At 40.4% G+C, this 15,628-nt stretch overlaps 2 protein-coding genes across 3 annotated transcripts in view; both read left to right on the forward strand.

The window, feature by feature from the left end:
- The window catches only part of myrf (myelin regulatory factor), a 92,272-nt gene extending 86,573 nt beyond the window's left edge, over positions 1–5,699 (forward strand). For both annotated transcript variants that reach the window (XM_036961463.2, XM_090217463.1), the window contains exons 22-24: positions 3,499–3,604; positions 3,791–3,865; positions 3,960–5,699. In XM_036961463.2, coding sequence (XP_036817358.2) covers positions 3,499–3,604; positions 3,791–3,865; positions 3,960–4,052 — 274 coding nt within the window. In that variant the 3' untranslated portion in view covers positions 4,053–5,699. The remainder of the gene's footprint in view (positions 1–3,498; positions 3,605–3,790; positions 3,866–3,959) is intronic.
- A 4,986-nt stretch (positions 5,700–10,685) lies between these two features.
- On the forward strand, positions 10,686–13,832 carry tmem258 (transmembrane protein 258). Its single transcript, XM_021578814.3, has 4 exons — positions 10,686–10,832; positions 12,863–12,972; positions 13,321–13,450; positions 13,690–13,832. Exons 1-3 carry the CDS (start codon positions 10,830–10,832, stop codon positions 13,445–13,447), a joined length of 240 nt encoding a protein of 79 aa, XP_021434489.1. The 5' UTR covers positions 10,686–10,829; the 3' UTR covers positions 13,448–13,450; positions 13,690–13,832.
- Positions 13,833–15,628: the final 1,796 nt, after the last annotated feature.

Raw genomic sequence — 15,628 nt, forward strand, 5'->3', positions numbered from 1 at the left:
TTCTGACAGCTACAGTATATCTACCATTCACCTGACAGCTACAGTATATCTACCATTCTGACAGCTATAGTATATCTACCGTTCACCTGACAGCTACAGTATATCTACCGTTCACCTGACAGCTACAGTATATCTACCGTTCTGACAGCTACAGTATATCTACCGTTCTGACAGCTACAGTATATCTACCATTCACCTGACAGCTACAGTATATCTACCGTTCTGACAGCTACAGTATATCTACCGTTCACCTGACAGCTACAGTATATCTACCGTTCTGACAGCTACAGTATATCTACCGTTCTGACAGCTACAGTATATCTACCATTCACCTGACAGCTACAGTATATCTACCGTTCTGACAGCTATAGTATATCTACCGTTCTGACAGCTACAGTATATCTACTGTTCACCTGACAGCTACAGTATATCTACCATTCACCTGACAGCTACAGTATATCTACCATTCACCTGACAGCTACAGTATATCTACCGTTCTGACAGCTACAGTATATCTACTGTTCACCTGACAGCTACAGTATATCTACCGTTCTGACAGCTACAGTATATCTACCGTTCTGGCAGCTACAGTATATCTACCGTTCTGACAGCTACAGTATATCTACCATTCACCTGACAGCTACAGTATATCTACCGTTCTGACAGCTACAGTATATCTACCGTTCTGACAGCTACAGTATATCTACCGTTCTGACAGCTACAGTATATCTACCGTTCACCTGACAGCTACAGTATATCTACCGTTCTGACAGCTACAGTATATCTACCGTTCTGACAGCTACAGTATATCTACCGTTCTGACAGCTACAGTATATCTACCGTTCTGACAGCTACAGTATATCTACTGTTCACCTGACAGATACAGTATATCTACTGTTCTGACAGCTACAGTACATCTACCGTTCTGACAGCTACAGTATATCTACCATTCACCTGACAGCTACAGTATATCTACCGTTCTGACAGCTATAGTATATCTACCGTTCACCTGACAGCTACAGTATATCTACCATTCTGACAGCTACAATATATCTACCGTTCTGACAGCTACAGTATATCTACCGTTCACCTGACAGCTACAGTATATCTACTGTTCACCTGACAGCTACAGTATATCTACTGTTCTGACAGCTACAGTACATCTACCGTTCTGACAGCTACAGTATATCTACCGTTCTGACAGCTACAGTATATCTACCATTCACCTGACAGCTACAGTATATCTACTGTTCACCTGACAGATACAGTATATCTACTGTTCTGACAGCTACAGTACATCTACCGTTCTGACAGCTACAGTATATCTACCGTTCTGACAGCTACAGTACATCTACCGTTCTGACAGCTACAGTATATCTACCGTTCTGACAGCTACAGTATATCTACCATTCACCTGACAGCTACAGTATATCTACTGTTCACCTGACAGATACAGTATATCTACCGTTCTGACAGCTACAGTACATCTACCGTTCTGACAGCTACAGTATATCTACCGTTCTGACAGCTACAGTATATCTACTGTTCACCTGACAGCTACAGTATATCTACCATTCACCTGACAGCTACAGTATATCTACCATTCACCTGACAGCTACAGTATATCTACCGTTCTGACAGCTACAGTATATCTACCATTCTGACAGCTACAGTATATCTACCGTTCTGACAGCTACAGTATATCTACCATTCACCTGACAGCTACAGTATATCTACTGTTCACCTGACAGCTACAGTATATCTACCATTCACCTGACAGCTACAGTATATCTACCGTTCTGACAGCTACAGTATATCTACCGTTCTGACAGCTACAGTATATCTACCATTCACCTGACAGCTACAGTATATCTACCGTTCTGACAGCTACAGAATGTATATCTACCGTTCTGACAGCTACAGTATATCTACTGTTCACCTGACAGCTACAGTATATCTACCATTCACCTGACAGCTACAGTATATCTACCATTCACCTGACAGCTACAGTATATCTACCATTCACCTGACAGCTACAGTATATCTACCATTCACCTGACAGCTACAGTATATCTACCATTCACCTGACAGCTACAGTATATCTACCATTCACCTGACAGCTACAGTATATCTACCGTTCTGACAGCTACAGTATATCTACCATTCTGACAGCTACAGTATATCTACCGTTCTGACAGCTACAGTATATCTACTGTTCACCTGACAGCTACAGTATATCTACCATTCTGACAGCTACAGTATATCTACCATTCTGACAGCTACAGTATATCTACCGTTCTGACAGCTACAGTATATCTACCGTTCACCTGACAGCTACAGTATATCTACCGTTCTGACAGCTACAGTATATCTACTGTTCACCTGACAGCTACAGTATATCTACCATTCACCTGACAGCTACAGTATATCTACTGTTCACCTGACAGCTACAGTATATCTACCGTTCTGACAGCTACAGTATATCTACCGTTCACCTGACAGCTACAGTATATCTACCGTTCTGACAGCTACAGTATATCTACCGTTCACCTGACAGCTACAGTATATCTACCATTCACCTGACAGCTACAGTATATCTACCGTTCTGACAGCTACAGTATATCTACCATTCACCTGACAGCTACAGTATATCTACCGTTCTGACAGCTACAGTATATCTACCGTTCACCTGACAGCTACAGTATATCTACCGTTCTGACAGCTACAGTATATCTACCGTTCACCTGACAGCTACAGTATATCTACCGTTCTGACAGCTACAGTATATCTACCGTTGACCTGACAGCTACAGTATATCTACCGTTCTGACAGCTACAGTATATCTACCATTCACCTGACAGCTACAGTATATCTACTGTTCACCTGACAGCTACAGTATATCTACCATTCACCTGACAGCTACAGTATATCTACCGTTCTGACAGCTACAGTATATCTACCGTTCTGACAGCTACAGTATATCTACCGTTCACCTGACAGCTACAGTATATCTACCATTCACCTGACAGCTACAGTATATCTACCGTTCTGACAGCTACAGTATATCTACCGTTCTGACAGCTACAGTATATCTACCATTCACCTGACAGCTACAGTATATCTACCATTCACCTGACAGCTACAGTATATCTACCGTTCTGACAGCTACAGTATATCTACCATTCACCTGACAGCTACAGTATATCTACCATTCACCTGACAGCTACAGTATATCTACCGTTCTGACAGCTACAGTATATCTACCATTCACCTGACAGCTACAGTATATCTACCGTTCTGACAGCTACAGTATATCTACCATTCTGACAGCTACAGTATATCTACCGTTCTGACAGCTACAGTACATCTACTTTTCTGACAGCTACAGTACATCTCCCGTTCACACACATGCAACTGCCAGGCACACCATCTCGTGGATATTTCCAATGATAAGATCAATAGTACAAACAACATTATGTTCCTCCCTCCCGTCCTCAGATCCAGCGTCAGTGTGTGGGTCAAACAGTGTGCAGTCACCAGAGGACGTCTGTGTCCTGACCACAGAGAGACAGAGCTCTACGCTGCAGAAAGGACAGCTACTGAGGTACATTTACACACTACCATCATAAAACAATAGAGATGTTACTGAACAGAGTTTTGGGGGTCAATTCCACTTCAACTGACATTATAATACTTCCCAAATTAACCGTGGAATTGACCCCAAAACCCCTGTTACTGACTTCCCAGTTTATGGAGCTACTGACTGACCTCTTGACCTCTTTCTCCTCAGGGGACAGATCACCTGTGGTCAGTATCTGTACTGTCATTCCAGGACGTTACCTATCACTTCAGAGTGGCCAAGTCTGTGAGTATTGAATATAAATACATTTGACCATTTAAAATTAATATAAAAGTTGCTTCCTCTAAACTTGACCTCTGCCCTCTTCTCCTTCTGGCAGAGTGAAGTGAGCTGTGGCGTAGAGGAGGAGAACGTATCTACCACACCGCCACACTCTGACTTCTACTTCCTCATACAAAGCAGCTGCTCGTGAGAAGAGAGGAAACTAAGCTTGCAAACTAGTATGCTGCTTTGAACGTATCCCCTGACTGGTATCTTAACTACTACACCTCCTATCCCATCTCTCTCTCTCTCCTCTCTCCTATCTCCTCTCTCCTCTCTCTGGCTCTCTCCTTCCAATTCGGGATCGAAAAACGATTTGTTCTGCTCTCAAACTTATGAGAGAGGCATGAATGTGGAACTGTATCCACCCAAACTCCTATGCCGTACATGATGTGATATGCATGTCTATCATGATGATTTACAGTGCATTCGGGAAAGTATTCAGACCCCTTGACTTTTTCCAGATTTGGTTACGTTACAACCTTATTCAAAAAATATATATATTTTGGGTTGTCTTGGCTGTGTGTTTAGGGTCGTTGTCCTTTTGGAAGGTGAACCTTCGCCCCAGTCTGAGGTCCTGAGCGCTCTGGGGAAGGTTTTCATCAAGGATCTCTCTGTACTTTGCTCCGTTCATCTTTCCCTCGATCCTGCCTAGTCTCCCAGTCCCTGCCGCTGAAAAACATCCTCACAGCATGTTGCTACCACCACCATGCTTCCCCAGTAGGGATGGTGCCAGGTTTCCTCCAGACACTTGGCATTCAGGCCAAAGATCTTGGTTTCATCAGACCAGAGAAGGATGATCAATGGAAACAGGATGTACCTGAACTTTAGAGTCTCATAGCAAAGGGTCTGAATACTCATGTAAATAAGGTATTTCTGTTTTTGTTTCTTTTATACTTTTGCAAAAAAATTGCTTCGTCATTATGTGGTATTGTGTGCAGATTGATGACGGGGGAAAAAACTATTTAATCCATTTTAGAATAAGGTTTTAACGTAACAAAATGTGGAAAAAGTCAAGGGGTCTGAATACTTTCTGAATGCACTGTATATTATATCTTAATAACTATGTTTTTTTTGCCAATTTATAGCATCCTTACACATTTTACTGAACTGGTTTTCTTATCTACACTCTAACCTTTCCTAATGACTGAAAACAAACCCCTGTTTTGAACTAATGGTTTAATGTTTAATGGAAATTCCATTTGGTTCTAGAACACTGTGGTTTAGTCCCAAATGGAACCCCATTCACTCTATTGTGTACTAAATAGGGAATAGGGTACCATTGGGGACACAGGCTGTGCCTCAGCAAATAATAAGGGGAGTCATGTTCACAGCTGATCTCAGTGGCGTATCATGAGTAACATTATTACGTACCGGGCTGCTTTACTCTGGGTCAGATTGATTTATTCACTGGATGCATCCAAATGGCACCCTATTCCCTATATAGTACACTACTTTAGACCAGGGCCCTATTGAACCCTATTCCCTATATAGTGCACTACTTTAGACCAGAGCCCTATAGAACCCTATTCCCTATATAGTGCACTACTTTAGACCAGAGCCCTATAGAACCCTATTCCCTATATAGTGCACTACTTGCACTGCGTACGTAGTGTATAAATGTGTCGTAACAGATAAGCTACTGGTCGCTGGGATGTGATTTCAGCTACATCAGCTTGTTTTTGGTGATGATGGATCTATACAGGTAGCTAGCTAGCTGATCCACGAAGGCCAATGTTATATAAAGAAACACATAAATACATTGATTCACAGGAGTAAATAAATGTTATATCTACAAGGAATGACTCACCATGATAAGACTGGATATCAACTCAGATAACTGGGAACATTGCACAATGCTGAGGATAAACACTGTACACTGTATAAGAACCATATATTTCTAAATACACAGTATGGCTCTGCAATGTATGATCTCAGCAGCACAGCTACACTGTATAATCTGGAACACTGTACTGGAACCATAGAGTTAGAATAATTCTAATTATATGACTGGATGGAACACTGTATATACACTGTATGATCTGGAACACTGTATGATCTGGAACACTATATGATCTGGAACACTATATGATCTGGAACACTGTATATACACTGTATGATCTGGAACACTGTATGATCTGGAACACTGTATGATCTGGAACACTGTATGATCTGGAACACTATATGATCTGGAACACTGTATATACACTGTATGATCTGGAACACTGTATGATCTGGAACACTATATGATCTGGAACACTGTATATACACTGCATGATCTGGAACACTGTATATACACTGTATGATCTGGAACACTGTATGATCTGGAACACTATATGATCTGGAACACTATATGATCTGGAACACTGTATATACACTGTATGATCTGGAACACTGTATGATCTGGAACACTATATGATCTGGAACACTATATGATCTGGAACACTGTATATACACTGCATGATCTGGAACACTGTATATACACTGTATGATCTGGAACACTGTATGATCTGGAACACTGTATATACACTGTATGATCTGGAACACTGTATGATCTGGAACACTATATGATCTGGAACACTGTATATACACTGTATGATCTGGAACACTGTATATACACTGTATGATCTGGAACACTATATGATCTGGAACACTGTATATACACTGTATGATCTGGAACACTGTATGATCTGGAACACTATATGATCTGGAACACTGTATATACACTGTATGATCTGGAACACTGTATATACACTGTATGATCTGGAACACTATATGATCTGGAACACTGTATATACACTGTATGATCTGGAACACTGTATGATCTGGAACACTATATGATCTGGAACACTATATGATCTGGAACACTGTATGATCTGGAACACTGTATATACACTGCATGATCTGGAACACTGTATATACACTGTATGATCTGGAACACTGTATATACACTGTATGATCTGGAACACTGTATATACACTGTATGATCTGGAACACTGCATGATCTGGAACACTGTATATACACTGTATGATCTGGAACACTGCATGATCTGGAACACTGTATATACACTGTATGATCTGGAACACTGTATGATCTGGAACACTGTATATACACTGTATGATCTGGAACACTGTATATACACTGTATAATCTGGAACACTGTATATACACTGTATGATCTGGAACACTGTATGATCTGGAACACTGTATATACACTGTATGATCTGGAACACTGTATATACACTGTATGATCTGGAACACTGTATGATCTGGAACACTGTATATACACTGTATGATCTGGAACACTGTATATACACTGTATGATCTGGAACACTGTATATACACTGTATGATCTGGAACACTGTATATACACTGTATGATCTGGAACACTGTATATACACTGTATGATCTGGAACACTGTATATACACTGTATGATCTGGAACACTGTATATACACTGTATGATCTGGAACACTGCATGATCTGGAACACTGTATATACACTGTATGATCTGGAACACTGTATGATCTGGAACACTGTATATACACTGTATAATCTGGAACACTATATATACACTGCATGATTTGGAACACTGTATATACACTGTATGATCTGGAACACTGCATGATCTGGAAAACTGTATATACACTGTATGATCTGGAACACTGTATGATCTGGAACACTGTATATACACTGTATAATCTGGAACACTATATATACACTGCATGATTTGGAACACTGTATATACACTGCATGATCTGGAACACTGTATATACACTGCATGATCTGGAACACTGTATGATCTGGAACACTGTATATACACTGCATGATCTGGAACACTGCATGATTTGGAACACTGTATATACACTGTATGATCTGGAACACTGCATGATCTGGAACACTGTATATACACTGTATGATCTGGAACACTGTATGATCTGGAACACTGTATATACACCGTATGATCTGGAACACTATATGATCTGGAACACTGTATATACACTGTATGATCTGGAACACTGCATGATCTGGAACACTGTATATACACTGTATGATCTGGAACACTGTATGATCTGGAACACTGTAAATACACTGTATGATCTGGAACACTGTATATACACTGTATGATCTGGAACACTGTATATACACTGTATGATCTGGAACACTGTATATACACTGTATGATCTGGAACACTGTATGATCTCAGCAGCTGATAACTGCATCCATTGTTCAGGTCCAACACTGACTATATGTTTGAAGAACAATGAAAATTCATTTTACGCTGTAACTCGCCCACTGGAACCTTAGTACACAGTAACTCACTCACTGGACCACTAGCAAATACTACATTTGTGTTTAAGACAAAGTACTTTCTTAGCTACATGTATGTTAACTTTATATGCTTGAATTGTAGAAGATTGGCGATTTCTTTCTGCTCTCGATGATGATGTTGATAACCCACACAAATATCAACATCTGAATGGTGTTTTTTTAAACCGCTGGTGCCTTATCTTTCTCTACAAGAAGGTTGGCTTATCTCAAGACAGAAGCAGCTCATGGACTTGATTGAATGCTGATTGATTGAATGCTGTTCATGTTTGAGCCACAGTGTTTAAAATCCTATTTATTTAAACTAACAAAAGGTGGCCATTTTGTGACATGGCCTTGTGTAACTGAAGGAGAAAAAGGTTTGGCCAGAAGCCACGCTAGCAGCCTACTGAAAGAGTGATGGATTTATACACTGGAGTATTGTATTATTCTAGCCTTTCCATTCGTTGCTCTGAATATGTGTAACGCTTTTTGTCTTCCCCTCCCTGACGGGAAACAACACCCTTTCCCTTCAGCCATGTTTATAACTATCTCCTCTGGAAAACACACCTCTTCACATGTACTCTGTTATTAGCCTATACTTTTTGTAGTGATATCTTTTCCTTACTCACTGACCACTGTCCTCTTTGAAACAACATTGATTGTGTTCCTCATATGTCATGTAAATACAGAATTTAGTATATACATGTATTAGTACGTGATGAAGGACCCCTTTGGATATTATCTGGTACCTGAATATCTCAAGTTGACAAAATACGTATTCCCATCTCAAGTTCAGAATGCACCATCTCTCTCCAATACAGAGACCTGGGCCCGTTTTCAGAAATCGCCTTAGAGTGGGAGTGCTGGTCTAGGATCAGTTCTCAGGGTAGGAGTGTTGGTCTAGGATCAGTTCTCAGGGTAGGAGTGCTGGTCTAGGATCAGTTCTCAGGATAGGAGTGCTGGTCTAGGATCAGTTCTCAGGGTAGGAGTGCTGGTCTAGGATCAGTTCTCAGGGTAGGAGTGCTGATCTAGGATCAGTTCTCAGGGTAGGAGTGCTGATCTAGGATCAGGTTCCCATTGTCGATGTCCAAAAAACATATATTTGATCACAAATACAGGGTTGAAACAGATGTATTGACACAATATCCCTCTGATCAGTGTGTGTTAAATCGTACCTGACCTGTCATGTCATAAGAAATCTAAATTCAAAAACAAATAATCAAATGAATATACTTAATTGAAGATGACACAATATAAACATATTGTATATAACATAAATATATATTATACTGTATTACCAATATGATTTTGCCATACATGAGTACAGTGTACTGTTTTAGCTTATTTATAATGCACCAGCCAGCCTTTATATTGACACCAGCATAGTACTTGTAGTTTAGCACTGTATATATGGACTGCTTAATGCTCTGATGGTGTTTCCAACTGGTTCCAACCGGTTTCAACTGGTTCCAACCGGTTTCAACTGGTTCCAACTGGTTCCAACTGGTTTCAACTAGTTCCAACCGGGTCCAACTGGTTCCAACCGGTTTCAACTGGTTCCAACTGGTTCCAACTGGTTTCAACTGGTTCCAACCGGGTCCAACTGGTTCCAACTGGTTCCAACTGGTTCCAACTGGTTTCAACCGGTTCCAACTGGTTCCAACTGGTTTCAACTGGTATAGAAACTGATTACGTGTTACTATGTAGCTTCATTTTGTAACAATCTATGATCCTTTTTTATGTTATTTCTTGTTTTATCACTATCATTTGTACTCCTTATTACTGTATCATGTATCATTAATATGTAAATGTTGTTTTATGAAATTATATGCCAATCAAAATCACTATTGTCCTTTTACCTGAGAAAGAAAACACATGGGCGTGTGCACGCACACACACACACACAGGACTTTCTAATTAAAACTTTACAATGAAACGAATCAAATCACTCATTTTGAAATAGGTTTATCTTCTTACTCTAATTCGTATGGCTTAAAGCCCTTCAGAACACTAAAATACTTGAACATTGAATCACTTTGTAAAGCATATTCACCCCCTCCCTCATTCACCTCTTCACTATTCCTGTTCCTGCTTTAAAAGTTCTCCCTAGAAATCTGTGTGCTTTTTAGTCGAACCTCTTACTTTGTTTTTAATACATGATCATGCCATTTATTTTTAAGTCTTTGCTGTTTTTGTCTTTTTGTTTTGTTTTGAAGAGCATGTTGTCATAATATGAATGAATGCAGTAAATAAAATATTGATTGGAAACAAAATGTGTTTTGGTTGGTGGAGAGCGAGAGAGAGAGCTCTAAAGCAGCATATCACAGCCAGGAACAGGAAGGAAGTTATTTTATCGATTCATTTTAAGATTAGCACAATAATTTCATGTCAAATAATCTTTTAATTATTTTGTGCTAATCTTAAAATGAATCTAATGTAAAAATCTCTGTTTCGGAATAAAAAATGGACTAAATAAACGAAGGATACCGCATGAAACTGTTTCTCCAGCCCGCTAGGTGGCGGCCAAGTATTTTTACGCTGCTTGAGAACGTCGGCAGAACTGACGTGGCTCTTTACAAGTATTGGGATTCTGCAGTAGAAACAAGAAACTCAACAAAATGGTAAGTGATTTGTAGCTAATGCACTTTTCTAAGAATAACTTGATCATGAAATGAGACTTATAGCTGTGTATTGTGATTTGTCTAAAACATAACATTATATGTATTCAAATGATTGTTGTAGATAGGCATTTCCGGGTTGTAATTGCTTACTAGCCTACATTAGCTTACTAGCCCACCATTGGACGAAAGGAGCCTAAATTCACGTTACTCCTTAGTCCAAGGATTTTAGCTACATGTTCCGTTTATTAAAATACAAATTGGCTCTGGAAACCAAAACAAGCCAAATACTCAAATTAAATGGAAATGTCAATTGCGGTGCGGTTCTAGAAACACAAATCCCTGTTCAGTTCACAAACGCTAAATATCAATCCATTTTTATTTATATAGCCCTTCTTACATCAGCTGATGTCTCAAAGTGCTGTACAGAAACCCAGCCTAAAACCCCAAACAGCAAGCAATGCAGGTGTAGAAGCACGGTGGATAGGAAAAACTCCCTAGAAAGGCCAAAACCTAGGAAGAAACCTAGAGAGGAACCAGGCTATGTGGGGTGGCCAGTCCTCTTCTGGCTGTGCCGGGTGGAGATTGGAACATCTTGGCCATGTTCTGTTATAATGTTCATAAATAATGACCAGCATGGTCAAATAATAATAATCACAATAGTTGTTGAGGGTGCAGCAAGTCAGCACCTCAGGAGTAAATGTCAGGTGGCTTTTCATAGCCGATCATTCAGAGTATCTCTACCACTCCTGCTGTCTCTAGAGAGTTGAAAACAGCAGGTCTGGGACAGGTAGCACGTCCGGTGAACAGGTCAGGGTTCCATAGCTGCAGGCAGAACAGTTGAAATTGGAGCAGCAGCGTGGACTGGGGGCAGCAAGGAGTCATCATGCCAGGTAGTCCTGAGGCATGGTCCTAGGGCTCAGGTCCTCCAAGAGAGAATGAGAGAGAGCATACTTAAATTCACACAGGACACCGGATAAGACAGACACAATAGACACTTACAGTTTTGTTTTAACACAGTTGCAGCCGACAGTATTTTTCAGTGACAACAGGTTTGGTGTCTTCCGTTTACACACAGGTGTTGAGAGAAGCAGATAACTCATTAGCGCATGAAGTCAGTCAGTCCTCTGTCTGTTTTCAGTAAACAAGCACCGTAACATGGAGATATGACCGTGGGGGAAACCCTAACCCTATAAAGATGTGTATCCATTTAACCTTTTAGTTTTTGGAAAACTATTTCTCTCCGATATGAAATATCTGTATGCTTCTAAAACCGTACGGCAAGCGATGCGTGTTAATGTTCAGACCGAGCGTCCGGGCTGAACAGGCATTTATTTATTCGATGGCTCGTTTAAAATATTTGTAGACATGTAAGTACATACTGGCCGTGACGGGAGTAAAAGAAGATGGTTGCTCAGCAAAACTCCATATTTGGTGATAAATTAACTTATTTTGACAACGCTTTTTAACATATACTTTTTCTGTGTAATATGCCAACTATTCCTCGTATGACTTGGTTGTAAAAAGTGCACATAAGTCATGAAATCACAAGCTTTATTTTTTTGACTTGTCTAGTTTTCTGGGCGAGAGGTCTCTAACGCACAGATGCTAGTTCAGCTAACCTTATTCATTAACGTTATGTCTGTAGCTACGGCTTATAGCTATTCATCAGTTAAATCGAATAACATAACATGTAGCTGTTATGATGGGAATACAGTAGCTAGCTATGCCAATGTAGCGGGAACTATATATAGATCAAGCTTGACTAGCTACTGTAGCTAGTAAGCTAACACCAAATACAGCCTCCCACAGACAAGGCCAAGTAAAGACCAGAGAACTTCACCTGTTATGATCAAGTCAGTCAATAAGCTGGTTGATCTGTGCATAACTTATATTTACCTAGTTAGTAAGTTGAAACCCCATGTTTATTTACAGCTGGCAACATACCGGTCCATTTAGAAATGTGGGATATTGTCCCTAACCAGAAGCACACTGAGTGAATCTCCACATTGTCTCCGTTCTTCTTCCCTCAGGAGCTGGAGGCCATGACCAGATACACCAGTCCGGTGAACCCGGCAGTCTTCCCCCACCTCACTGTGGTCCTACTGGCTATCGGCATGTTCTTCACAGCGTGGTTCTTCGTGTATCCTTCCATGGTCATCTGTCTTCATAGTGACCGTTTGTTTTATTTATTTTTTACCATGAATCAGTGGTCTTCAAACCTGGTGAATGGGGACACTGAACGTGTAGGCTTTTGTTGCAGCCCTGTATTAACACACCAATGTCAACTAATATGCCCTGTGTCTCCCTACAACTTAGGAATGAAGAACAGGCAGATAGAAGCAGTTGCTGAGTCTGAATATTCACAGAGATAATATACACTACTGTAGGTGAATATGTTGGCAATAAGTGAGAATGTTTTTGATAGTCTGGATGTGTAACGGTTGGTCTGTTGTGTACCACTATGATTAGCACCATAACTCTCTCCCAGCTACGAGGTAACGTCCACTAAATACACCAGAGACATGTACAAAGAGCTGCTCATCTCCCTGGTGGCGTCTCTCTTCATGGGCTTCGGAGTGCTGTTTCTGTTACTGTGGGTCGGCATCTATGTCTGACAGGTAAGGAAACAATCAGAGAGACTTATGCTGCGTTCATGATGAGTCGGAACCTCGTGAGTTAAATTTATTTCCGTAGAGCTTCCTATTGGTTGGATACTTTCCAAGTGGGGGGGGGAACTCTGACGAGTATTAACTCTTTACAATGAGTTTCCAAGTCGGACATTTCTCAATTTCGGAGTTCTGACACTCGTTCACCATAGTGTTTCATGTCTATGGTCCCTGTGTGTGTCCTGTTACAGATTGTTATATTGCCAAATGATACAGAAGAACATTCCAGTGGAACAGAAGAACATCATGGCTCCACCACAGGAGATAGACTGCACTGACAAGAGGGTGGGGATTGGGGTTGCCTTTCACTAAATAAAGAGACATTTGTACAAAACTGCTTCGTTTCTACTGGTAATGAAAGGAGGCAGCCTGTTCGTTTTGTTTTTTTAAAGGTCCTTATTACAAATCTGTGTAGATTCAAGGTAGGTTTCAAAATGTGAATACTGAAAGATGGAAACCCACACCCTATCTAAAGAGGAATAAATCCCAAACGGAGGCTTATGCTCAATGTAGAAGAAGGTAAACAAAACCATTTGGTATCAAATCATAAGCAGTCTTTTTTTATTAATGCACTTTTCCTCACTCAACTTTTGGGCACTATGATGCCCAAATAAAACATATTTTGCTTCTGTATTTAAGCCTCAATTTTGGATTTATATCTCATCTTTACTGGTGAAATTGTGACAGAATTGGAGTGAGCCAGCCTATTGATGCTTTGGAAGTGGCTTCATTAGTCCGAGGACTGTAGTAGAAATAGATCACCACAAGGTGGTGCTAGAGATATCTCCCAGAGGGCACCACAGTGAATCTGAATTGCATTGCCTGGATTCCTCACACCCTCTCTCTTCCTTCTCAAAACCCCTTTGGATGAGGTCAAACCTTTGACCTTCTTGTGAAATGAGTTTTAAGGATGTGAGGAATCAATGCAATTCAGATTGTCCCAATATGTCAGTGATTGCAGCATTATTGTTTTATCTTCCGTTAGTAGTAGTGACAACTGCCTAGACACATCTCATTCACAAAGGTGACATGACTGTTCAGGAAAGAATCTGGTGTTTCCAGATTCTCAACAGCCCTGGCATTGACATGGGAGTAGGAAGTCAAGAACATATAGGAATCTTTAGACTTAGAACTAGTATAAATCACTATGTGTAAACGCAGCCCTAGAGATGTATCTAGCACTTCATTTGGAGTGAATGCAGTACATTTAACATATAGCATGTATTCCCCAGGCCAAGGGAATGCAGTGAGGACTATTTCAGACCACTGTGGTCTAATAGTGGTGGTGGTGGTGCCTTAAACCCCAATCCCAGATTAATATCTGAGGTACTAACAGAGCAGTCACTCTCCTTTAACCTGACACTGCCTGAACGAGAATACCCTCATGACCATCTGGCCACGGGGAGTAACAACAATGTTGTTGATCCATCCTCAGTTTTCTCTCACAGCCATTCAACTCTGTAACTGTTTTAAAGTCACCATTGGCCTCAAAGGGATATTCAATGTCTGCTTTTTTAATCTAATTCTTTACAAGGTATCGGAAAACCTCCCTGGTCTTTGTGGTTGAATCTGTGTTTTAAATTCACTGCTCGATTGAGGGACCTTACAGATAATTGTATGTGTGTGGTACAGAGATGAGGCAGTCATTCAAAAATCATGTTGAACACAATTATTGCACAGTGAGTCCATGCAACTTACATGACTTGTTAAGCAAACATTTAATCAATTGATTTAGGCCATAAAGGGGTTGAATACTTAATGACTCAAACCATTAATGACTTAAACTATTTAAACACAATTTCTCTTTTGACATTATGGGGTATTGTATATATGTAATACATTTTAAATGATGTAACAACATGTGGAAGAAGTGTGAAGGCACTGCATGTCTCCCAAATGGCATTATTTTCCCTATGTAGTGCACTACTCTCTCTGGACCCATAGGGCTTTGGTCACCAGTAGTGTACTATATAGGGTTCTATAGGGCCCTGGTCAACAGTAGTGCACTATATAGAGAATAGGGTTCTATAGGGCTCTGGTCTAAAGTAGTGCACTATATAGGGAATAGGGTTCCATAGGGCTCTGGTCTAAAGTAGTGCACTATATAGGGAATAGGGTTCCATAGGGCTC

This window comes from Oncorhynchus mykiss, chromosome 2 (assembly GCF_057628025.1).
Source record: "Oncorhynchus mykiss isolate SJ-2025 chromosome 2, ASM5762802v1, whole genome shotgun sequence".
In the NCBI taxonomy this organism is placed as follows: Eukaryota; Metazoa; Chordata; class Actinopteri; order Salmoniformes; family Salmonidae; genus Oncorhynchus; species Oncorhynchus mykiss.

Coding starts and splice junctions, on each gene's coding strand:
- tmem258 (XM_021578814.3), top strand. Junction 12,973..13,320: donor TTCACAGCGTGGTTCTTCGT/GTATCCTTCCAT, acceptor ACTCTCTCCCAG/CTACGAGGTAACGTCCACTA.